The sequence below is a fragment of the Plectropomus leopardus genome, chromosome 11 (assembly GCF_026936395.1).
Source record: "Plectropomus leopardus strain MGB_pleo_1.0 chromosome 11, ASM2693639v1, whole genome shotgun sequence".
Classification (NCBI taxonomy): domain Eukaryota; kingdom Metazoa; phylum Chordata; class Actinopteri; order Perciformes; family Serranidae; genus Plectropomus; species Plectropomus leopardus.
The window spans coordinates 32,179,986-32,207,329 of NC_142186.1; the positions used below are offsets into that span (position 1 = coordinate 32,179,986).

General features: G+C 38.6%; 1 protein-coding gene and 1 pseudogene across 3 annotated transcripts in view; both read right to left on the minus strand.

Annotated features, from left to right (window-relative positions):
- Positions 1–27,344, minus strand: part of znf385d (zinc finger protein 385D) — a 107,784-nt gene that overhangs the window by 37,415 nt on the left and 43,025 nt on the right. For both annotated transcript variants that reach the window (XM_042490768.2, XM_042490769.2), the window contains exons 3-4: positions 19,762–19,869; positions 145–313 (exon numbers count right to left, since the gene is read on the minus strand). In XM_042490768.2, the coding sequence (XP_042346702.1) occupies positions 145–313; positions 19,762–19,869 (277 nt within the window). The remainder of the gene's footprint in view (positions 1–144; positions 314–19,761; positions 19,870–27,344) is intronic.
- Positions 7,400–27,344, minus strand: part of LOC121946269 (tetraspanin-8 pseudogene) — a 48,946-nt pseudogene continuing 29,001 nt past the window's right edge. Inside the window, exons 2-3 of the transcript XR_015777985.1 lie at positions 19,762–19,869; positions 7,400–8,535 (exon numbers count right to left, since the gene is read on the minus strand). The product of XR_015777985.1 is annotated as a tetraspanin-8 pseudogene (transcript). The remainder of the gene's footprint in view (positions 8,536–19,761; positions 19,870–27,344) is intronic.

Sequence of the window (27,344 nt, forward strand, 5' to 3'; positions counted from 1 at the left end):
TGTTGTGTGCAGGAAATGTAAAATGCCAAAAAGGTGCGTTTTTTGGGGCCCAACATTCATTCTCAGCAGAGGGGCAGCAGCCACAAAAAGAAAACAACAAAGAACACGTGTTGGGGAATGTGCAGCAAGCTGGAAAACACAAACCTTTCCTGTCGGTGCCGTTGGGGACCTGCGAGGCGTTGATGCCCTTGGCGATCTCCTGGTTGGCGGTTTCCTTGGTGACCACTGAGCCTTTGAGCTTACTCTTCGGCGCATCCAGGGCTTTTAGCTTCTTGGCATGTTTGGTCCCCTTGTAGTGGGCCAAGGCCTGGCTCTGTGAGGAGAACAAATAACAGGCTCGATTTAACGCTGGGAAAGCAGCTAAACACAGAGCCAGGATGAAATGGAATATGAAAACTAGAGGAACACAGTCAGAGTCAATGAAGCAGACTAAACATAATTAGCAGGAGACAGTTGATACGTCTTGTCGGCCAGCAAAAAGTGGTAACATTCGGAAAAAAAATCTGCTTGTACAAAATGATTAATACACCCAGGTAATTTTCTAAGTTTTCTAGTTTTCTAAGTAATTTAAGTGCCTTAGTGTTTGGATGTATTCAGGGAATAACTTCAGGAGTGTTTTTGTCTTTTCACTTTACCCAAAAGTCAGATTTTTGGAATTTAAAATAAGTGACTAATCTAAAGCAATGAGCTGCTTTAGAGGGCCTTGATCATTTTTGTAAAACAAACCCATTAAATTAATAATTTCTCTGTAGCACCAGCACCCCTTAATAGCTGTTGAAATTTCACATTTGTCTGACCATTCAAGAGGTAGAAATTCAATGACCATTCAATGTGAATATGAAGATAATTTCTATTTTATATAAAAATAACACCTGGATGTCAGTGATTAAGACATTTGTGTGACCTGTGTTGTATAATTTATGAGTTGCTTTAAAGTCTGAACACGTAGCACCACTAAGATTCACCTTCACAAAATATTCACCCAGGCACACAGAAGTGGGACATATGCAAAGACTTTGAGCCGTCCTTGTTTACCTCTGCACACGTCCCCGCATACTTCGCCTGTGGCAGGAAGGAAGGTATCAGGAGAGATGCAATTGCCTCTTGGAATAAATAAGTGTGCCAACCACGCATCCCCAGAAGACATTTGTAAGCATCTTTATTTATGGGCCACAGTGGGGATATTCACTAAAGACTGCTGGGACAAAGGGACTATCCAGGTAGCGCTCTCTGCATTACAAAATAAGCAAAGCATTGTTCCCATTTCCTTTTGTTCCTCTTCAGCAATTAGTGTCTGTTGTTTTAGCAGGTAGTGGAGGAAGTACATCAAAATACCATCGTGTAAAAATACTCAATTACACATAAAAGCCATGAATTCAATAGGTACTCACGGTAAAAGTACTAATTATGCACAATGGCTTCTTTCCTGCGTTTTATTATTTAAGAATAGTATATCATTATTATTATAGGTTTTTTTTTGTCCCAAATGAATATGTGAGAGTAATTTTAGGTTGTAGATCATTAATGTGGTGCCAATGTCAAATACTTTGTTCACTGGGGAGAATAACCATATCATTTGTATTCATTCAATTAAAAAGGGACTATGAGTTACAGATAAATGTAACAGAGTATAAGCATAGAACAGTATAGAGGAAATACTAAAAGTATGCCAAAAATGTATTTTAGTAGTTGATCTGAAAAAGCTGATGATCTCATGACAAAGCTTTCATACCATTTTGTTTTTTTAGTCCATATTAGAGGGAAGATGTGGGAAGACACTGCCCTCAAGAACAAAGTCAATTTAAGTTAAATTAAAAAAAAAAAAAATAGCTTTTACATGTGCAGGATGATGATGCATTACCCAACATAATGTTAAGAGAATTTAATGGTTAAAGAAGCCAGATTTGTTGTGAGAACACAAAAATGAAAATCTTGAATGTGGCATCTTGCCCCACTAAAAAGTGATGCAGGAAATTAGTTCTAGATCCCGAAAATGTGTAAGCATTTTTGCATTTCTAGTTCCTTCATCTTAAAGCCAATAGTTTTGGTTAGATGCCTGAAATAAGGTCTTTGGTGAACACACAAGACTTTCATGTTTTTGTTCTGACATAAAATATGTCAGTATATACTCTACTAGTGAATTTTGAAACTTCATACATTTATTAAAAAGGCGTGGCAACTTAAACCATGTGACCATGGTGTATTTATTGATATATTATGTTATCTTAATACTTTACCTTTGGGAGGCATCTTTCTCACTCTTACCATACTACTACTTAAACTGGCTTAATTTTCTGTCAGTATTGACTTAAAAGCATACGTGACAGGTTATCAGAGCAAAACAAGTAAAGAGGTGTCATTATGAGAAGGCGAATAAAGTTATTAAGTTGCCACAGTTCAATCATTTTGTTGGCAAAGGTTGTAAGATTGCTGAGGTGCTTTAAACGTTTTCTCTTCATTCCAGAAAAAACATTTTTGGATGAGGCGTCACTTTTTCAAACTGAGTGCACATCTTGTTCTGGCATGAAACTCTTCATTTTGACCCGCATCCATCACTCTCCAGGTACCAAAGACATAACTTATTTTTTTTTCCAGGTGATATGGTCGGGTGTTTAATGGGACTTATGCCAATAATTCATCTTTCATTAGAGCAATGAAGTGGAAGAATTGCCTGAATTCCAAGTCTGACACAAGCATGATTAAAGCTGGGAAGGAAATCATTTGTTTTCTTTCCAGGTGCTCTGTGACGGAGGGAAAAGACATCAAACAAATCATAGTCAGAGGGGTTATTCTAGTATTAAGAGAGGCTGTCTGCAAACCAAAAGGTCACGGTTTAAACCCCAGTATATCCATCAACAGACATGTGCCCGTGAGCCAGGTTTTGGTGCTGTAAATAAACCTGAATGCTAGAGTGGGCTAAAATGTAGATTATGCTGTCTGATTATGCCCCGATCAGACGGAGCACGTTTGCACGCTGCTGCGTCTTTTTTTAATTGTTTCAAGGCAACAAACGAATCACATAGCTTATCCCCGATTTTGCTGTCAAGTTTACTTAGAAATCTTTAGCTTAAAATCCACATGAAAAATAGACATGTGGACGGCACTTGCTATCTCTCTCACTGAGAGTGCCGAGTTGCTCTCAAATGGTTGTGGTCAAAGATATCTCATTCCCACCACAATTAGCGGGTGCACGTGGGTTTTTTTAAACACGGTAAACACGCTTAATGTCTGCATTCCCACTGCCACATTTACCACTGGAGAGTGAGTCGGACTTTTTGTCAGCTGGCGTGTGTGTGTGTGTGCGTGTGCATGTTGTCTTGTTGGTGAGTCGGTGCAACGTCACGGACAGGCAGGAGAGCAGGTAAACCATAGCAGGAACAGAAGTCTTTGAAAACTTTGCAGGGGTTTCTTCTCGTTATTTATTTCTTACTTATTAAGTCCCCCCTTTCAAACTGGGCGCAGACTAATTTGGAGTAATGTCTGAGCGCTGCTTAGGTGCACAATAATAAGTGACGGTGTATCATTGCATCTCGCTGGTTAAGAAGCTGAATTTACTGCTCACCAGGGTGCTGTGTTCCCATCCATGCTGATTAAAGCCGGAGGCGATAAAAACCTGTGTCAACTGCAGTCATTTGACCCGGGTGTGAATGCCGGTTGTACACATTCCCATTGCTTTAAAAAGCCAAATGTTTAGCGGTCGTTAGCGGTTTTCATGTGCAGTGGGAATTAGGCTAGAGAAACAGAGAAACAGATATTTGTGAGGTTATATGAGAAATGATGAGGAGCAGGCCCTACCACCTGCTGATCCAGGAGCTTTGTCTGGATGATAATTAGTTTTAGGATTTTAGGATGAGTCTGGGACTGCTTAACAATCTGCTGTCAATCTTCTGGCCTAATTACACTCATAAAACAGTTTGAGTAGTTGAGGTGACAATATCTTCAGATATGTTTTGCAGCTTGCCCAACGTTGAAAGTGACACAACGTTAGCTGAACACAAACGATGTAACTCAGGCTACTACTTGCTGTCACCATGAGCAACAAAGGCAAACCCCTCAATTCATGTGATTAGAATAGGGAAAAAAGCCAACAATGTGAGGTGCTTTCTCCTTTCCTCGAGTCAAAGTTTTTCAAGTAAAATCTTTTAATAAACCCACTTTATGCTACCTGCACAGACACAGATACAACAAGCATTCAGCATTTAGTTGCTAGAGAGCCAAATATTTCTGACAGTCCTAAAGAAGAATGATTATTGGACTTATATGCAATAGGTGACCCATACAGTCGAGTTCACCAGAAGACTCCCAAAAGCATGCTATAATGATGCTCTGTAAAAAAAAAAGCTACTGTTTGCTAACAGCTGACAATGATAAGGTGATGTGTTATTCTTGTGCTAACAGGGGGGGTTTCAGGTGGGACAACAGCAAATGAAGCTTTAGAGCAGCTCTAAGCCTGAAAAGCACAGGTGGAAATAATGAAATTAACGATGGCTGAATTACATCGCTGCTCTGATTTCAGGTCCCAGTATTTTGCATGCTGTCCACTGTCGCACTCACAAGGACTTCTGCACAGGGCAGAGCCATCCTTAGTGTCATTAGTTACACCTGTGTGTGTTTCCTACTATGACAGGCAAAAATGTCTGCTGCAGAAAAAAAGTCTATACTGCTCTACACACGTCAGACATGAGGATTTTTTATTAGTATACCTAAAAAATAGAAGAAAAATTAAACAAAGAAAAATTACTTTAAATGTGTTTATTAATAATAATAATGTAAAAAAATGTACATACATATTTTTTTTAAACTTTCAGGTGTAGTAGCCTCTGATGCAGAAATTAAAGAGCTTTAAAAAAATGTTGTAATATTGCAACATTGGGCTGAGTTGGGAGCAGATTTTCTGTATTTGTTCTCACACTGTCTGAACAACAATTCAGAACAACGAAGGGTTCATTTGCAGGGTTCTTTGCTTACTTAGACCAATAAAGGTATATAACATTAATAGTAATCATACATTAGGGAAATATATTTGTGGATTAAACAGGAGAACAATTAAACAGGATAAAATTGTATTTAAAAAGGTTAACTCTAGCTTTTTCTAGATACATCTTCATTCTTTTTTTACTTTTCACGACTTTGACTTTCATTTGTAGTGATAGTCCCAAAAACAGTTATTGTCCTCTGAAAAGCAAAGACAAACATCACACTTGCTGCATTGCGCGTTGGTGTATCCGTTGTAATTTTGAAACAATGGGTGTTACAGGGTTTAAACTTGAAATGTTAGGTTGAAGTCAATAAAAGCTTTGTTCAGGAACAAAAACCTTTAAAAAATCCCTGAAAAATCAGGTCCAAACATTAAACTGGCCATTGTTTTGTTAACAAAAAGGGGAAATTTTGGGTATCGAGGCAGGGGGTTTCTTGAGCATGTTGTGGACTCATGATTCAATTCCACAAAGTGGATGCAATATAAATCACACATTGACCATTTTTTCCGTAAACAACAGACTGTTTCTGGTGGTTCAGGGTTATTCAGAACAGACCCAACGAGGAGAAAGGTTAACAAATCTTACAGCTGTGTGCGTCCATGAGTCCTGAATCCTGCTCTCAAAAGACATCCAATGAAATGCTTCTCAATTTAATGTTCAAATAAAGTCTGAATCTCCAAAGCCCAGCATTGATGTAATGGAGGGTAAATCAGCTTCAATCATTTTGATTTGTGGAAAAATTTACTCGATTTTTCATCTGTGTATTTTATCTGTTTTTTAAATTGATAGAGTTGGGAGTCGTCTCCTGCTTTCTATTTGTGGTACTGAGTTTATGCACCTTTTTTAGCCAGTTGTAAATCTTTATGGCCTAGATTCGCAGAGTATATTGCAGGGCATGCAGCCGGTGTCTTCAAGAGCAGTGGAGAATGTAAATTAACGCCTATAGTGTTTCAGATTTTGGGGGTTCAGCCTGGAGGTCCACCTCTTTGTTACCACAACATCACCACTGCACACATGCAGACACTCACCCACCCACCAACATTCCTGTGAATCACTTAAGAGCCCAGCGAACGATCCAGACTCACAACACAAAGCAGCGGTCATTGTTTTAACCCATAACACCCGGTGTGGGAGCCTGTGGGGGAGCGAGATCAGGTATCGTGGGACGCGCCACGCCTCTGACTGATTCATTGTGAGTCAAATGTGGTGTGACTGATGTCTGAACCAAATGGAAATAAGCACATTTTTCATAATATTTTTTCCTCTGGCACCTGCAGGCAACACCTGGTTTTTGTTCAGGATATTTATATTTTTTCCTTGATAAAATTACATCCAAATCTAATGATTCATGAATAGATCGTTGCTGTTGGGGTTGTCTCAGAACTGTAAATATCTGGTCTTATAATAAACGTTTGAAAGTTAAAACGCACATGTCTGACAATAAATCAGCACTCTAAAATATAATACTCCATGACAAGTAAAGTAATGTATTCAAAATCTCACTCCAATAAAAGTACATGATATTCAATGCAAATGCACTTAATTCTGATGCATTACAGTGTAAACATGCAGTATTTTACAACGGTAGCTTTTCAAGGCTCCAGTTTCGAGTAGTTTTTTTAGTTTTAACTACTTTGTATACAGTTAGTTAAGTTTAGTGGTTCCCAACCTAGGGGTAGGGGCCCCATAAAGGGTCACAAGATGGGTCATAGGATGTACATTCAGGGTTCCTGCGGATCCTTAAAAAATCTGAAAAGGCATTAAAATGTATAAATCTAATCAAAAGGCCATTATTGGTGTGAAAATGTCTTAAATCAGTCATTCAAGTCTTAAAAATCCTACGATACAGTTATATGTTGGAAAGTATAGGATGTTATAAATCTTTTTTCCTATGTTGCATTGTAAAATCACCAAATAATTGATAACATAAGTTTTCTTTTTTTTTGTTTTGACAATTTACCAAATGCATCTCGCATTATGTTATAAATTTCACAACAGCAGCCAAATGAGAATTACAAAATCACTCTGGCATGTTTCATGTTACATAAACTTTTTGGCAAAACTGTCCCTAACCCTAAGTGTTGTTCAATGTTTTGTTTAGATTTTTTTTTGTATTTTTTTTGGTTTTGTAATCTTTGCTTAAATTTTATTACGTCTTATATTAAAGTCTTACATTTAAGTTGCTTTAAACTATAGGAACCTAGATTAATGGGGTAATAAGAGGTTCTGCCACCTGAATGATATTCATTTTTTCAACTTTTTTTCCCCAATATTTCAAAAGAGCACCATTTCCCCACAGCTGTCAAATAATATAGTGAAGTAAAAACTACAATACTTCGATCATAATTGCAGTGGATAAGAAGTGAAAAAAATAGCAAGAAACATGTCAGAAAGGATCAGACAAGTCCACAAATCATCAATCTCATTAATAAGTTTAACATGCAAGTCACAGTTGGGAACATAGGTACTGTACAAAAAGAGTGGCATTATTTAAAAAATATACAGCAAGTAAAAGCTAAAAAAAAGCAAAAAAGTAAAAATCAAGTCAGACTAACATGAAGATCTGTCCTCAAATCAGCACCAGTGAACATCAGGTCTTATGATACACGTTTTAAATGTGGAGTTTCTTTTTCATTATCTGACAGAACAGGACCAGTGATAAAATCATGCCAAGAATCATCACAACGGCAAACGTGATCGCAGTCACCACAAATGTTTCTGATACTCTGTCAAACCACGTCATAAGGTACACCATACACGGCGTTGAGTAAATCTCACGATCCTCCAAAACTGTGCAGTTTCTGAAGGTGTCTGTGCAGTTACAAGAGTCCGGCACCATGGTTGAGTTGCCCCAGTCGAGATGTCCAACGAAAAGACCACAACAGAACCCGTTCAATTCCACGCTCTGAAACGAGTCCTGGACTTCCTTCGGCTGTTCGCTCAGTGGAAGCAGCTGCTTCAAGTGCTCCTGCACCAACTCCTGGGCAGCAGTGGTTCTTGATACGGCTCCCAGCACTCCCACGGCCAACAGCATGATGAACATGGAGAGCAGGCCCAGGAAGAACAGGGCCAGCAGGCAGCGGCTCTCTTGGAAAGCTCCACAGCAGCCCAGGAAGCCAAAAATCAGAGTCACAGCACCGACAAATATCAGGAGGTTCACTGCCAGGAGGAGGTCATCTGTGATCTGGTAGTCTGCTTTGTTGCTTCGCACATGTGTGGAGAGAGTGAGAATGATGATTCCACCCACAAAAAACAAAAAGTTGAAGGTGAAGAGAAGGTATTTGAGAGGCTTGTTGACGGTCATTGTTCAACCCCGCCGTCGAGCCCGAAATCAAATGAGTATGACTCTGCTGCTGAGTGCCTCTGCTTAAATACAAGAGGGAACCTTTGACTCTGTGTTGGGGCGGGGGTGGGGGGTGTTCAGTGGGTGAGCACCTTATTGAAAGCAGAGAACAATGACAACTGACCTGAAAGGATTTAAAAAAAAGTTGTTCTCCCAGTTGTCCTCCAATGGCACCACCTCCGGATGCAACCTCACCTCCCCTGAACTTTAACTCTGATGAGATGGCACAGACGGAAAAAAAAGCTGTAAACCAAAATTTGGTTGAATGCCTCTTTGTCACCACGAAACCGCAAGAGGTGAATCAGACTCCAGAAGTTGCTTTTGCACTTTCCTGTTTGCATTTATTAATCTATAGAGCTTTGAAGCAGATGCCTCCTCCCTATATTTCATCCCCTTTAACCCTTTAACACCTGGATCAGTTTTTTGTGCAGCATTTGCATTTAAAATGCAAAAAATGCACTGCAGGAACTGAATGATGCTATCAGCACCAACATGCTCAAGCAACCGGATCGAATTTTTGTAGTAGCTGGTGATTTTAATCAACTCATCCTTCAACGCCAAAGATGTAACAGGATCGAGGACAAATTGTCATAATTCTACTTTGTACCTTGAACCTTAAACCTCTGAAAATCTAAGAAAATTGGCTTAATTTCTTTCAAAAACCAGGAAAAAAAAACCATAATGAGCAACTTGGTAGGAAATGTTCTGCGAATAACAAATCCACCAACTCCATTAAAAAACTGTACATTTACACATAAGAAAGAAGGAGTTGCTGGACTGCCGCAAGACAAAGGGGTGAAATTATTGGAATATAGTGTACACTTAAACTTAAATATGTTTTTTGGGGTTTTGTTAAAATTTGTTTTGCTGTGGCCCCTGTTCACAGCAGTACACTGTTTTGCTTCCATGCCGGTAGATTTCTATGTTGCTATCAAAGCAACACGAAACGTAAAATAAACACAGCAGAAACGTCAAATAGATCAGACCACAATATACAACTATGTATCTTTAAACATTATTGTTACGGCTCAAAATGACAAAAGCCAGTCTGCCAATTTCACATATTTCCGTAATTCAAATCAATCACCAGTTGTTTACTTGAAAGTGATTGTTGCTGTTGTGGTGACATCGCAGTGATTTGGTTTCTACTATGTGATATGGGCTATACATGAAAAGGGATAGGCTGTATTAATTTTGCTGCCAAAAAATATTCACAGACAAAGAAACGAACAGTATCCTATCCTACAAAGTGACGTTACTTTGGGTTGTGTAAACTGTATTGTCCCACGGGGAGAAATGCATGTGGCCTTTGTGTTTAAGACACAAAGGTACGCTACATGTGCATGACTGCAAAAAATATACAAACCCTGTGCAATGCTAGCAATATAAAAATATACAAAGTATATGATACACAATCTACATTCCACATCTACATTATGCACCAAATCTCCCAGACCTAATAATATAGCTGCGTGCCTATCTGTCATTTTGTAGACTAGTTGCTGTCGGCAAAAATGGTTTGCTGTGGTTTGTTTTTCTGATTTTCTGCTGCAGGATTTTGCCGTGTGACCTGCTACTCCTTCAGAATTTCAGGTCGAGTGAATAGATAATGGATAACTGAGGATCTGATCGGCGTGTTTGCGAATGAGGTCACTGTACAGCTGTGCAGCAAATACCTGATCAACCGTGATGATCCTACTCGCTGTCTTTATCATCTGCAGCCATTTGGCATGATCTTAAACACACATATTCCCGAAGTTGCAGAAGAGGCCAAAGGACAGAACACTCTGCATGACAGATATGTAGAACATCTGGAGAATATGGCGCTCCACTCTGACGTAATTCAATTTACAAAGAAAGAACAGCCTCTAAAGTAGTTTTTTAGACTTAATCCCTGCACAAAGCTATAGTCTAAGGTGGTCTTTAATGTCAACTCCAAGGTAAGTCACGATGTTCTCGTGCGCTGTTCATACATTTATCTATGAAAAGTGCCACAATTTTTTCGTAACCAACATAAGCATGAGTCAGTAATTTGTGTACATCCCACATAGTATAAAGACCAAAAGTCTGTGAAAGTAGGGGGGGTGGGGAGTTAGATCGGTTAAACAAACAAACACTTACACATAAAGACTCTTCCCCAAGAGACCAGTGTTCATGTCCCCTGTGAAACCGAGTAAACTTTGAGTTATTTTGTATGTTGTCATCATGTTTCTTGTCCTTAGCCTAACCACACAGGCTTTTCTAAAGTATGTATGTTGTATGTTTTCCTACAAAAAGTAATGCATGTAAATTCTTAATTTCAATATGATTTGTTAATATGAGCCACTTGAAGGTTGCGCTCCTGTGACCGCTGCGTTTATGGGTGTAAACAAGGGAGCAGTCTCGAGCTGTCTTGTAAGTGGATGGGTCAAAAAACCACAAACTTTTCACTCAGACTTTCCTACGTTCAGAACCACGTTAACTTTGACTGAATTTTGAGTCATTTTAAGATAGGTCCTTGCCATGTTTCTTTTCCTAAACCTAACCACAGTAACTTTATGTTAATTATGTAACATTAAGGATGTCACGTCATTCGTGGGGCAAAAATCTGTAAGATATTATATGGACCATTGTGTCTGCATTTTTGTAGGATATTGTGAGAACCATTCCATTAGGATACATTGAAACACAATAACTTTACTTGTTGGGTCCTAATTTGCTAGATATCGTAGCTGTTGTATGTGCATTTTTGTGACATATGAACCGTTTTATGAGGATGCGTGTAAGTTTACATCCATTCAACTAACTATTAATTCTGGACAGGGAGCTATTGTTTATTTTCATTCTGTTTTGTTTGCATTAAACTCAAGTAAATCATATGAAAACCACTGCATAAAACCTCCATATGGATGAAATGCTACATTTTAGGAACCCTTACAAAACTGTTTTATCTGCATATTTAAATTGTTGTATTTAAAGTGAGTTCTGGGGTCACAACACATACAAATCCATTTTATTTATCCATGTCTTAGAAGTAAAGGGGGAGTCTGTGATACCCTAAACTGCGTCATTTTCTGCAGCAGACTAGTAAAACTTAACATCAGTTCAAACTCATGTTTGTGACCAACTCTCATAGAATCAATGTCATCAAGGTGATAAAACTAAATGTTCAAGAGATTTTGGGGTCTCCAGGGCCCAAAACATAACGTAACAGTGTTTGTGTTAATGTTTTTACTTGCAAGGAAACAAGACAAAGTTATTGTGTTCTTTGTATTTATTTCTGCTTTAGCACATAGCTGCAAGGAAACAAAATGATTATCAGTGCTACCCGTCTTGTGATTCATTTATTGTGGATTTATTTTAAAGCATTTTAATCTGGTTTTATTTCCCTTATCTTGATGTGTTGCTGTTAGTCTGTTGCTTTTAAAGTATCCCTTTGTTGATATCTTGTTTCATCTGGTTTCAATAAGAGTCTGTTCTGGTTAGATAAAGGTTTAAATTAAGTTTTGTTTCATCTCATTTACACACTCAATTTCTCTTTATCTTATGGGCGAAGGGGCTGTGTCTGATCTCCACTTTCTTAAATCAGCAATCCAACATTCACACCCAAGTCACACCATGACTGGAGCCGTTTGAACTTCTCACCCAAGCTCTCCTTTTTCACCTTTTCAGTTCTTTCACAACTTTTTCTGCCAGCTTTTTTTAATGCATTGTGCTGTCATCCCAGTATTTATATGGCAATGTGTTTCCCCTTCCTCTCTGACACCCCGCTCTTCATACCACCTTCCAGTTGACTTCAAAGCATCTACAAACACTTCTGATTTCTAATTTGTTTGGATGGATGTCGTATGAATTAGTTCTGTTCATGCGAAACCAGACCCTACTGTATGACAGAGGATGAGATTTGTGTTTGTCTACTGAGTCCTGATTGTTCCTGGCCAATCAGAAAGTATTACCAGCAGAGCAGGTTGAACCCTGGCTCCTTGTGTCGAGTTCGGTAATGTTCTTGAGTGCCTACAATGCTTCCTGACCTGTAAAAATTCTTATGGTGAAAATCAGACTTACAGTGTAGTTTCTGTACTGCTGCTACCCCATTTTCCCATGTTTTGTGTCCAGGTGACCAATGGGAACTACAAATTTTGAAATCGGTCCAACATTGAGCAAGAATGCTGGCCTCTAATAGCTACGAAACAGTGTACAATGTAATGTTATGGGCTATTGTGCATTGTCAATGTATGACCACTAAAGTGCTTGTTTTTGCCACTGACAGGCTCAGAATATTATACATGTCTGACAACATTATGGAAGTGTTTCCTACAGATATAGATCATTTTGCTTTAGAGTAAGATCCTTTTTGTTTAACAGCTGCCAAATTGCTAAGACAAGCGCTCCAACAATTGGAGTCTGTCTGTGGCAAATAAAAATAACATTTTTGTGGATGTAAAAGATGTTGCACAAATGCCCAGAGTGTTTACATTGCAGCCTGTTTGGCTGCCGCTGGCTGCAGCTCTCTCACTCAATACTGGACCAAAAATTGCTGTTCCCCTTAATCACTTATGCTGCATTTAAACTGAACTTGTGAACTCATGTTGACGACATGAAAAGTCTTGTACACAAAGCTCTCAGAAAATATCTGCTTATGAAGTTGTGAATACTATAACAGGGGGGCGTTCATATGGTCACATCTCATGAACACAGTAAACACGACCCCATTTGAACCCAGAGATAGACACAAAAACATGGAAAAATGGAGTCCAGGTTGTAAATTCCAAAGAAAGCCTTTAAATGAGAACTGGTGTGTCCATTTCATCATGTTTTGATTAATAGCTTGTAAAAACTGCAGGTTTTCCAAGCAAACAAGTTAAATTTACAAAAACATGAGGGTAAAGTCAAGCTAAAGCGATAAAGAAAGAGCTCTAAATGCAACGAAAATGTAAACATGTAATAAAACATTCCCTGCTGAGGGAGATCAGACTATATGAGGTGACTCTCGCGCCGTCAACAAATTACAGACTTGATTCCAGTTTATGGTCTATACTCATAAACATGACTGCATATAGTAAAGCTAAAACATCTTAAAACAGAGAGGCTCTTTTTCCTTCATGATGTCAGCCCGTTAACTGGTTTATAAACAGACTTACTGCTCTCAAACTGAGCAGCTTGGATCAGTGTTTAGCAGAACACCAGAGGCTTCCTGCTCCGCATCAGTCCGAACTTCAGTCGTCTACGTCTCCCTTCAAAACTGTCAGACAACACGTTCTCCCTCACTCCCCTCTTTCGAAGCTACACTCAAAACACACCTGTTTGTATCTTTAAATCTGTGATCTATTAGTTTACTGTCTCCTTCCTTTTTCGTGTTTGAAGTCATTTTATAATTTTTTTTTTTAGTTTCCTGTCTTTATTTCCACGTAAAGTGCCTTTGAGCAGCTTTTAAAGCACAATACAAATAAAATAAAATATGTTATTAGCCTTTTATTATATTTATTATTGTCAGTTGTCGTCGTAGCAGTAGTGATTTCATTTGATGATAAACTGTCACTGAAGCATATTAACCCTTTAAAAATAGACCTCCTGTGGATGGCCATGGAAGGCCATTGTTTGCATGGTTCTGTTGGAATAGATTTAAAATAATCCATAACCATACTAATCAGAGCTATTAATCTTTTTGCAGCAGAAAGCTAAGGATTCTGTCTTCTACTTGATCCCGCTGTATGCTTTTAATAACATCATTGCACTGTGCTCCTGTGGTGCATAACATGCAGCGGCTCCAGAAGAATAAAAGATAAATACATTGCAACACCTTTGCACTCTGCTCAGAAAAAAGAGCATTTCTAAAAAAAATTAAAAAATCTTTGGCATCACTATGTTTTGTTTTGTTATTTTGTAAATGAAAAAATATTCAACTTTGTTTATGTGATGATAAAAATGATAAATTATACAATTTCAATAACTATCATTTGTTGTATTGACTTATATATCATTTTAACTTTAGATTTGATTGATATCACAAATTTAAAGATACTCAAAAAAATTATATTACTAGTAGGCACTGGTGGAGCGTTTCTATTGCAGAGTTAGATAGTCCTATGTTGTAGCTGTGGTCTAAAATACAAATAATTAAAAAAAAAATCCTCAGGGTTTTGGAAACCTCCCAGCTCAATTCAATTATTTTTTTATTTGCATATAGATAATGCACAATAATCAATATTCAAATAAATGCAGCTGTAACTGTTGAAAAGCTTTCATCAGTAGTCCTGTTGTCTGATGTTATTAGACTTACTAGAATAATTAAACTGATATATTATGGATTGTAGTTAAAAATAAAGGGTGGCAAAAAAAGGCATATTAAATACAGTTAAACAACATTAGCCGATACCACAGCACTACCTGTTGATTGACAGGTAAACAAACAGCTCATCTCTCTAATGAAGCAGTTGATGGACAGTAAATATATACTGAGATAGATTTCCCCGTGTAAAACATAATAACCTCATCCTGAGTAATCACCGACACATTCAGAGTAAGAAATAGATTGATTACTCCTTTAATGAAAGTGGGATGACATTGCTATTTAGGGATGCATCTGATTTAACAACATGCAGCAGCAGCGGCAGGGATTCTCCTTTCAAATATTTTGATTACTTTCGAAGTGGTATGGAAATTAGGAGAGAGGGAAATCGAAACCCATCTGCTGGTCCTTGGGTCAGATTTAGCGAGCTCGTATTAATGCATTTCATTATTGTGTTGTATTGTAGAGTGTACACATATGAGCTAATGACTGTACAAATCCTTTGTGGGGAACTCAGAGAAATTTGATCTCCTTCCTTCCTATAATTTATTTTGCTTATATGATACATTATGTTGAAACCAGAAATAAAGACAAGCGCTCCAACAATAATCGCACTATCATGAGCCTGGTTTAGATAAATGCAAAGAAAGCTTTCAGTGCATACTTTGAACACCATTGTGGCATGCTAAGAAGAGGCTTTCACTTTAAGAGGACCTTCTTCAGACGTGAAACTGTTCACCAACTAAAGACAAAACAGCCAGAGCGCTCCACCAAATCACTTCTAATGTTGTATCATCGCAAAGCAAACAGTGCCTTTTTTCAATGTGAATGGGTTTCTACAGGCAGATCACAGATGTGTTTTACTGACATTAAAATGTGTTTTGTTTTGTAAATGACCCAAGTGGTTATTTAACACATCAGGACGACCACAGTTGGGTGTGACCACTGAATCCTGTCCCTGGGAAATTCTGTTTCTATGTTACTTTGGCAACATTATCACCGCCTTGATCATATTTCAAAACATATTTGGAGTGTTTCTTCAGTTAATGAAACACTGCATTTTCATATTGTGTAGATTTTGCAAAGAGGCGGCGGGGGAGGATGGTTGGTGTACAGAGTGCAGGACACCTCAACCAACATGTTCTCATTCCAAGTCATTACATCACGTTTTTACCAGCAGTGTTTCAGGCTGACACTGTCCAGCGCCGCATCAGAAGGCCACAAGGTGCCTACTGGCAGCATATCATAACACCATGAAAGGTTTTGTCCAGCGACATTACAAGCTGACACTGCTCACTGGCGTATCATGCTGCTGTGAAAGACGGCTTTTGGCGTCAGACACCGACAGACGCCAGTAATTGTTGACTTCGGAATAAAAACGGGCTGCCATGGTTGCCAGGGTTCATGCCCAGACTCCCGTTTTGAGTTTAGGTAACAAAGACCTTGGTCAAGGTTCGGGAAAGATCGTGATTTGGGTTACATTTTAATTAAAAAAAAAAAACAAAACAACAAAGACTCCTGACTTAGGTTAGACAACAAATGCCTTTTTTGTCAAGGTTAGAGCAAGATTGTAATTTTGATTAATTTTGATTTTGATTTTGATTAAAGCTAATTATATATGCTAATATACTTATATCCTGTCTATATACTGTATCTCAAGACTACAGATTTTTCAACTTAAAAAAACTGTCATTGCACACTTTGCTGATAACTGCAATACATTTTCAGTGAACATTTTGCTGATATGTTCAGTATCAACATTTTTGTGGCTTACCAGAGTTGTTAATTTACAATATTTCCTCATTACATTCTTGGAAAATGTAATTTGCTCAGCATTAGGTCCCCCTAAAATGTATTTGCTGTTTCTAATTAGTTGCATATTAATGTAATTTCTAGGAAACAGGGCTGAGCTACTAGAAGCTACATTTTGAGGAACTTAGGAATTGATTGGTGGGACCTGACGAACAGGTTTTGGGTCCATGGACAAAATATCTGCTGATGAATGTGTTTATATAAGCTGATAAGTAACAATAAATTGCAGAGCAGAGATGGCAAAGATACTATTTGAGGTCATTCAAACAAAGGTCACTTTTAATTAGTTTGTCCATCAAAGCACTGATGCTCTGGTGCAAGATGTCCCCACATATCTTGGTCCCATTCTCCCATATTGTTATTGATACTTAATTAACAGTTATGTAGCCAACCTCCTGGATAGAGTTTCAAGAAATAGTGGCGGTGAGTGAGAGGCCAAACAAGAGAAATGAATCTGTTAGAAGACGGTTATTTGTTAAAGAAGACAGATAACCTGAAGAATATGGTCTGAAAAACTGTACAATCCCTCCATTGCACCTTTTGTACATACATTTTGTGTCCTTTATATTCCATTTTCTCATTTTATATATTTAAATTGCTTCTATAATTTATCTTATGTTCTATTCTTTTTAAATTCACAGTTTTTATTCTCTCCTTTATATAAATTGTTCCTTGTATTATTATTTAGTTCTTATTTAGTGACTCTTGAGATATGATGGAAATTTAAAAAGATCACACCAAAAGACCATTTAGCTCCTGATTTATTAACATGGTGGAGTTTAAGAGGTCACTGAGTCCTGTTTCTTTTTCACTGAATGTCTTGTATAAGTAGTTTTTCAGAGATAGTGTAATGGATGTCTGCATGATGGATCCCACTTTACAATGCGAACAAAACCCCCATACATACTGCCGCTTTTTCCATCACCTGCTGTACTGTGACAAAAACTCATAGAGGATGAAAGATTACATTTTTTTTTCTCACATCTGTTGGTCCATCTGACAAATCAAAGCCTCGCTGTAACAGCAAAATATCAGCTAACAATGTGTGATTTTCTATCAACCTTTTGTCTGATTCACTCTCAACACCAACACCTACAGAAAACTGAAAACATGGATGGTATTTCAACTCTTTGCTGAAGTTAAATCTCTCAGTGACTCACCCATTTTCTGTACCCTTTCAGCTACAGTACAAATCTACTGCCAAAAAAAAGTTAAGTCTCTTGCCATGAACCTCTACAAGTTTTTAAAATTCATATTCCATGGTATATATACTGCATACTTTCTACAAAAGCTTATTTTATTCTTTCTTCGCTCATGTATTTTTACTATAATAATAAACAGCATGTAAATGATGATCATCTTAATTCTGTTTATGGTATCTTGTTTAAGGCATTAAATAGCTGCATTTATACTGCCTGTTCCAGGCGTGAATATCACGCCATAATGCCACCTTCTGTATGTAACGTCTGATCGCAGAGAGGGAAGATATCGCCTCTGAGCCGGGACAGGAGGTAAGAACAGTGTCGGAAAGAGGTCTGTGTGAAACGTAAAGAAGAGATGTGACCATGGGCAGTGTGGGTGTGACATTTTGATGTATTTATGTGTGTTTGAATTAGCTGTTAGCAAAACAGCTAATTCAAAGACGAGGAACAGCGACCATAAATGTCCGCAAACGGGGGAAACAATGAGGTCCAGGAGCTCCTTACCCTCAAGACAAGATCATGTTATGCGATTTCTGTGTAAAAGCAGCTAATGATTGGCAACACATTTGCTGCTGCCAGCAAATCACTTTCAATACTACGAGTCATCTGAACTCATTTGAAAATGTATAGGTCTAAACTAAAGGTTACTGAAATGCTGTTTAACACTATTCAAATTAAAATGCACCAATTGCTGGATGATAGCAGTTCAAGCTAAAGCTTCAGACGAACCTGAAGATGAGCTGAAAAGCTACAAAGGCTGGAAAAACCCCGCTTAAAGATTGCACGACTGACAGAATACACCCGTCATCACATTGAGCGGTTAGTCTGTAATGACTGGCGCTCTGGAGGTAAGACAACCATAAAAATCCCCTAGAATTAGCATATAACACAAATGTCACATTTCCAATGACTGCTAAAGTCAGTTCTTTTCAACTCACCCTATTTAGGGTTTCCATCAGTAAAAGTGGTGCATAGTACCTGGTGCTGTTTTGGAACAACAGTCAAGGCTCCAAAAAAGCTGAGCTGATACTAAAAGGCGTTATTAAAACACTGCAGACCACTGCTTGGTCAGATAGAGTTAGTCATTAATGAGATATGGGACATCCTGTCCATACCCACTTTTTCTTTTAAATATCCAAGATGCCGTCAACAGTGACCAACATATCTTTATTCACTCGCCCCAGATTAAAAAAAAATAAATGTCCGCCTGCTCCGTACAATTAATGACGTGCAGATGTTCCTCAGTTTGGCTGCCTATGAATTCAAACAAATTTACATGTATGATCAAAATGACCTACTTCATAGTCCAGATTTTGAAGTTTTAAGTTCACAGTCCAAAAAAAATATACTGTACTTTACATTCATTTATTCATTTTTTTTTACATAAAATAAAGTATTGTGATCATCAGTCTACGACTGGTTGGATATTTCAACTTGGGTTTCAAATTCGTTCCTGATGTGTCTGGTATTCAGTTATATTAGGCCCAGGCACACTGTGAGTTTTGTTGTTGGGATCTGTACATCAGGCTCCTTCTAATATTGCAACAGTTCTTATACCAAGTAGTTACATATTGACACTTTGCAGTGGACTTCCGCGTCAAAATATCACACGCTCAGTATCCTTCTACATCTGCTATTTACGTTCTGGGATGCTGCCACCGAAATGTCAATACAAACACATGTTGAGATTATGCTGCACATGGTTATGTTCAGGCAACAAAAGCACATGACAACCAACTCCAGGACGTCAACAAGAGCATACACTGACATGGATGGTTAGGATTAGGCAAAAAAGTGCACATTACAATACATTAGATTCAGATGGGAAACAAACACTGGACTGCTGCATCAGTGTCTGCAGTTTTGTTGGACCCATTCGTCTTTTTCTATGACAAATAGCGTTTGCCTCCAGCTAAAATGCATGTGTGTGTAGTGTCTGTCGTGAGAAGTTCATGTTCACTAATTTTATATATCGATATAACGGATATATCCACCTCTCATCAAAAACATGAGCAACACCGTGAAGGACGACGCGGCTGACACCATAACAGGTGAGTTTATAAACAAAATTCTTTGAAGTTTTAATGTTGTTCAGGGTTATTTCCTGTTTATTTATTTATTTGTAAAGTTTTCCATTTCAGAAGAAAACCTGCTCACCTGTGAGTTGAACCTCAGCTGGCAGACGCTGCAGGAGACGTGCTTCCTCTTTGCGGTGGGAGGGAGGCCGAGGGTGTGATGGAGGACGGCTTTCTGCACGGGGTCCATCTGGAGGACGGAGGGAGACACGGAAAGAGGCTAATTAAAACAGTTGCTAAAGCTGACCTGTAAATCACCTTCACTCCTCCATCGCTCACTGGGCCGTAAAGAGGAAACAGACTGCCTGGAGCTCTTTGGAAAGCCGGCCATTCATCTTTCGCTTCAACAGGTGCTTTCTGGCTCCGACATTAACGCAGACGTATCAAGAATTAATACCCCATTTGGTTACCCGAGGCTCACGGCATCAGTGTTTGACTGTAGAGACTTCACTGTGACAGTCGTAGGAAAAATCCCTCAAGTGAGCACTTTGAGGACACCACTGATGTTATTGCATCTCTTTATAATCATCAACAATTCCCCAGAAGAGACTAAAACCAACAGTGAATTTAACCCACTTACCATTATTTACAGTGCAGACACACTCTGCTCATGCCTTTATACTACAGTATTTCATTGCTGTCCAAAAATGGTAAAAGAACACATAAAAAAGGGATGCTCTTTTATTTTCCTTCATTGTGATCAGTGCGGCTCGATGAGTTTATTGCTCACGGCTCATTAAACTATCAAAGCAGTGTAAAAAGAGACATCTTTCCGATTACATTTATTTATTCAGCAGACGCTTTTGTCCAAAGCAACGTACAAATGAGGTGCAATCCAAGGCACGATAGATCAAAGAGAAGCTTTCGAGAGTAAGTGCTTTAACGCTCAGTTCCACGTTCCACAAGGGCCACAAAGTTTGCAGGTCCTGTACAACAAGCTGTAGTTGGAGAGTTGCCTTCGAAAAAATGATTTCATTGTTTGGATTGCAGTGAAGAGATACTGAGTATTACCTATTACTGTTTTTGGAAGACAGCCAGGCTCTATGGCATTGAGACACAAGCAGATATCAAACTATGGTTTCACAGACTACACCTGTTGGCAAGGTAAATTCACTGGGCTGCATGCAAGAACAACTCCTACAAATATATTTGTTTTTTGTAAGTAAGTGATTCAATAGAGATCACCAGTTTTTCTGTATTTTCTTGTAGGTAAAAATTAAGTTAACGTGTTCAGGCTGGTTGTACGACTCATGCACGGTCTGACAAACAAACAATAAGTGAAATGAAAATACGTAATACTCGACAACTTCACATGTTCAAACCTTTCTCGCCAAAGCCGACATGATTATTTATGTTCCATGTATTCCCCCGAAAATTAAGTTTTGCCTCATCACACTATCGATTTGTTGTTTTCAGTACACTATAATAAACTCACACTCAACTCTACGCACTGGAGATGGGCTCATTATTATCGCGGGATGCACCAAAAAGAAGCATGTTATTTTAAGAGGTGTGAATTGTGTTTATCACAGAGTGTGTGTATGTGATGCATGTCCTCTAATACAATGTTTATTAGTCATTTTATAATCTAGAGGCTCGGTGGATTTCTCAAGACATTGAGCTCATATTCTTCCATTGCAGTTAATAACAATAATAATAAAAGTTATTGTTTATATTATCGCTTATCCTACATGGTCAGGTGTTGAAGTATACTTTTCACAATGACTATATATAATTACTGACATTTATAATGTCCACAATCTATTGTCAGATAAAGCAATCACAAGCTAGTTCAGCTGCTACAGTCCTCCAAATATTCTCTGTTGTTTTAACCATCTTTACTTTCTTTGTCAAAGAGCATTTTGCGGGATCAATACCCAAACTGATATGTGACGTATGGAGAACTATGAAATTGACATCCAAGAAAATCAACTGATTACAAGGGCAAAAGTCATTATTGTATTGGTAAAATAATAAAACAAATTCTAAACAGCTGTGGGGGAAAAAAAACCTCAACTGCAAAAAAATGAAAGTTTCAAATTTGGTGTGGATAAGTTACAGGGATAGACTGGTTTGAAGTTTCAAATTCATGTGCAATTGACTTGCAAGAATTACTCACGTTTGGTCTGAAAAAAACCTTTAACTTGAGTACATGTGAAAATTGTCATGTCAGTCATGTCAATGTCACAGAAAGAAACTAACTCAAGTAAAACATGAAATTTATGCAAAATGAACATTTTGTTCATCATATCAGCATCACGGCTCTCAGTTCATGAGTTGAAGAGTTTTGATCATGTTTCTTTATTTTCAGTGGAATAGTTTCACTGGTATGTTTTGGCAATTTATATAATTTAATGACTGCAATCAATGGTAATCACAGTGTAACATCACCTACTGTGCTGTATAATATTCTCATGTCCATCTTCATCACTGTCAGGTCTCGGTGACAGACTTTCATTTAAGTCATGGACTGCTTCACTGTTCCAGCACTTTATGTTTAATCAAACCATGTCTTTTTTGTTTCTGTCATAATACGGTGCTGCCTTGATGACAAATTGTTTTCTGCTGTATTAATAATTTGTTTCCGGTCCTGTAATACAGCCACTGACACCGCTAAATTGGTTAGCTTTTGTCTGATGATTTCCGACAGCAGGACAGGAAGCTCTATGGTGTGAAATTCTTTTTTCTCTTGGGTAACATTATTTGAATGAGAAATTAGTAATTTAATATCAAGAGAGTTTGTTGAATGTGAACAATTGTACACAAGTAAAAGCAAGCACATTGTTTGTTCAAGAAAAGATGAAAAAATAGCATCATTATTCAAAATGTACCTGCAATGATTCACAGAGAACATGCACACATGAAACAGAGAAACCTCAACACCTACATTTTCATCTTTTGGACTAACTGGGAGTGGGCATGCTCCTGCACGGCTGCACGCTGCTTGTCTGGTTGGGATCTGCCTCCCTCTGTGTGGTGACAGGGCTTTGGGGAATGAACAAACACATCTGCCTCGCAGAGGAAGCGTCTCAATAGGCACCACTTGGCTGCAGAAGGCAGAAAGGTGCCGGCAGTGTGTGGGAGGATTAATCCACCTTGACAATTGTGCTGCAGAAGGTAGGCACAATGATGTTATACTGTCGCTTTCTGTGGACGCTGTTTGGCTGAACTGAGGCGGTTTTCATTATTTGGGATTTCAAAAGGGATTTGTGTAGAGAGGTAGAAAAAGTTCCCAGAGATATTCACCTCTGGAACAAAAGTGGAAAACTGCTGGTACTTCTTGAGTGGAACCACACATGCATCAAATGTGAAGCTTTTATGTGTACTGAACCAAAACACTTTTGTTTTTGCTCCTATTTTTTGCATGTTTAATTGAATGATCTAAGATGTTTTTATGCACTCATATATTTACCTCGAATTTTGGTTGCAAATTAGTTCAAATCTCTGTTAGTGAGCACTTCTCCTTTTCGAAGGTAATCCATCCACCTGACAGGTGTGGCATATTGAGATGCTGATTAAACAGCATGATTAGGACACAGGTGTGCCTGGGGCTGGTCACAGCAAAAGGCCACTCTAAAATGTGCAGTTTGATCACACAATACAATGTTATAGGTGCATGAAACAAGCACATCTCAACAGTAACATGTCACACGCCACTTTTTCAATGAGCTGATTATCTGGGGGGCGGGCTCTCTGATTTACTACGAAATGTTGGTTTTGGCTTTTGTGTCAGTATGAAATGATTATCAGAAAACAGCACTCCTGGTTCTGTCTACTTTGAAAAAAAGATGTCTTGCAAAAGTTGGTGCCTGAAAATAAAGGAAATTGATAAATGTTTGCATCAGTTTGCACCTTCTCATCCCAACTCGTCACACAACCGTCCACATCTATTTATGACACTTTAAGTATTCGTGTGCATCAGCTGTTTACGCTCCGGGATGCCATTACAGTGATGTCAACAAACACACATGGTGGGATGACGCAGCATGTTGTTATGTTTAAGCAACATTAGCACATGTGGACCATCACGTTGGTTAGGATTCTGCAACAAAGTCACAGATGGTTAGGTTTAAGCACACGAGGCACATGGTAAGTTATAGAAAAAAACCTCACACCCACACAGGAAGCGCACTCTGGACTCCCACACTAAGGTCAGATGTTGGTGGGACCCTTCCGCCTCCCCTTCTGTCCACTCTTATGCTCCTTACGTTAAGTCGTCACTGGCAGCATTATTATCTGATGCTGTACTTTCATGTGCACGTGTCCGGTTCCTTTCCAGCCGCCAATGCGTGTATCAGGTGAACGCCACAAGCACTGTTTAGTCACATTCTCAGCTGACACCATCCAGCCACGCTTCAGGTAAAAGGCTGTATGCAGAAAGCACCGACAGAGCGGACGTGTTTGACAAGTTCAGAATTGTTACCATCCAAAGGCACACCTGTGCAGTAATGAGGCTGTTTAATCAGCATCTTGATTTGCCACACCTGTCAGGCGGATGGATTATCTTGGAAACGGAGAAGTGCTGACAGACTTTTAAACAAATTTCTGAACTAAATTTCGCCTAAATAAATCTATTGAGTAAATAAAAATAGACTTAGGTCATTAACTTAAAGCTGTGAAAAATGGGGGCAAAAGTGTTGTCTTTAAATTTTTTTCAGTGTACATTAATGTCTGAGAACTTAAATGTGGACCCCAGGAAGATCAGTTGTGCTTTAGGGCACAGCTTATCTTCCTGGGGTGAATAAATAATGAATAAATAAATGAATCCAAAAAATAAATATAAGTCCTATTCTCTCTATGTTCTTGTAATACATCAGTTTAGTTGACTGAAATATTGACATTATAATCCTAATTATTTGACTTTTATTATTCTTTGTTGATTTTTATTTGATCTTTTAATATTTAAACTGACAAAAAATCTGTCTCACTTTCACTTTCTACTCATAAGTAAACCTATAAATAATAAAAACTTGCTTTAAATAGACTTTCTTTGCATCAAATGAAGTTGTACGTTTATTAGATACGCTTTTACAGTCTAATGCAATGCAGTAGTCGTACAACAAATCCATTTTTTATTAAGCTTATAATGTTGCGTTTTTGTGCCAGAGAGAAGTCGATTCAACTCTTTGATCATTCTTGCGTAATTGGTGTTGGCGCTCATTTTTTTAATTTTTTTTTTTATTTCTGAAAGATATTCGGATATTTAGACTGTCACCCACATTGGCAGCAAAAGCAGGCCAACAGTTCCTAAAGGCCTGAAGCAGGAAGGAGAGTAATCAGGTGCAGGTGACAGCAATGACTGGAAAGCTGCAGCAGCTTGGCAAAATAGACAATCTGGCGCAGACTGGCTCCGTATTTACACTGTGACAGACTGAATGAGGAGCAGCTGGGTACGCAGGTGACGGGGTCAGGTTATCTCTGGAGTAGGTAAACTCACTGAGGGCGACTGGAGGAACATGGAGTGGAAAATTCCAGTAAAGACAAAGTTGGAGACGGATAGGGAAGAGGCTGAAAAGGGAGGCAGTGCAGACATCGCTATGACAGAAGGCCCGCTCTACAGACGGCTTCCAACTTCCCTACAGGGTGGTCAGGGTGCCACCAAGAACTTGGACGCAGGATGACCTGGCTCAGAGGGACTGGATGGTGGAGGAGTGAGTCCAGAGGAATAACTGACTGAAGCAAAGAGCAGGGGGAAACAGAACTGGGCAGAGACGCCTGATGGAGACAAACTAGAAGAGGCAGGCTGAACAGATACAGACTCTTAAAGAGAAGTAGAGGCAGGTTCTGGTAAGGAAACAGAAAAGGGGGTCTGAAAGAGGGACAGATGCAGGCTTGGACGAAGTAAATGGCACACATGCAGGCTGGGAAGCAGATACAATTTCAGACCTGATCTGAAGAAAGCGGTACTGAATGAGAAGAAAAATCTGGTCTTAAGAAGAACAGAGATTCAGATTCAGACAGAAGCAAAAACAGCAACAAGATGTTCTCTCCCAAAATCATCAAATACCATGTTTGGTTAGTAGTGGCGCAACGATAAGTTTAAACAAATATACAAGGCGTGATACAATACATGTTTGGCAATTTGATACAAGAACAATATGGGCGTATTTAGAGCGATACCATATGACATGATCCAGTGACTACAAATCAATATAATATCTTTTTTTGTGCCAAAAATAGAAGAAAAAAAAATATTTCTATGCCATGGTGGTGGAAGTAAAACACTGGCAAATCATGATACAACACTGTATACCACTGTATATCTGTAAATACCCCCAACTGCTGTTCCAGACCAACAAAATCCAACACTAGTTGCTCTTTGATTGCCAATTACAGCTTTCCTTGACGTTTTCTGTGGCACATCACAGCGTTTTAGCCATAGTAAGTGGGTGTTCTTCACTAGCCCATGCCTGCATTTCCAGTGGCTTTTGTCCCCCCCTAACCCTGACATTAACCTGGGTTTTGTGACTAAACCCAACCACACCCTCACCACAGCATTGAGAGACGAGAGGTTTCAACACTACAACATAATGTCCAAATTTAATGTACCCTTGGTTTGAAGAAATAAAGAATGGGAACATTTTTCTGGTGTTGGTTTGGTGTGTTCGGGCACTTAGACTTGAAGGCTTTTCCTTCTGTGTCTCAGATTTTACCTCCTTTGTAGGTTGTTTTGGATAAAAGCATCTGCCAAATAAATAAATATTATCTGGAGGACATCAGAGAATTGCATGTGATTCTGTTGTTACTCTTTGATAGTTCAATGAGCTTAAAGCAAAAAGAGCTTGAGAGAGAAATTCAACTCCAGCTTACAGCTAATCAACTGCTGCATGAAATTGGTGTAAATTTCAGATTTTCAGTTTTGAAAAGATACAGAAATTGTCAAATGTCGCCCTGCCAATTTTGATGTCAAAAAGGTGTGTTCATGTGGGGATGGACATTTCTGAAACTGCTGAAGAGCATTTCTGACTAAGTCTACCAGTGCCTTTAGATGGAGACATCAGATTTAATGCAAAATATAAAAAAAACAATAAAGATATAAATCCCTTTTATAAGAAAAGCAAGAGAAAGTGTTCTGCTTAAGTGCAGATGCTGTTTTGAGTAGGCAGTGAAATCCGTAATTATCTATTTAAATACTGTACTGCACACTAAATACAGTGTATTTTCGTCCTGTTTTGAATCACTCATATCTCTGTCTTCCATGTACCATATTTCTTAAACAGAGTGAGTTGCAACTATAATACTTTCTGTTTTCACAGACTGGATCCAGTCAATAATTTCTGGCAAAATAATACACTTGATTTTATAATGAAAATCATACCACAATAAAAATGTTCCTCTCACAGCTAAACAATTACAGCAATTGAGCTGTCAGCAAAGTGAAGGAGTCTCACATGAAGCACTCACAGTGCTTATGTTCACAGACAATGCTCAGTATCACAAAGTAGTCCTTGGTGGGTGTTTTCACACACTTATGATCCACTGTGGCACTCAACATAAAAGGTTTTCTGAGGAACGGCACTGAGTTTCAGCACTGCGGCACATTTATGTTTCTGATACAGAATATCTCCACAGTCTATGATGACACAGATCATGTGTAACCCCAAACAAGGTGCTGGTCTGCATAAAGATTAAACGTGGTTTTCAGATCAAACTTCCAAACTGCTA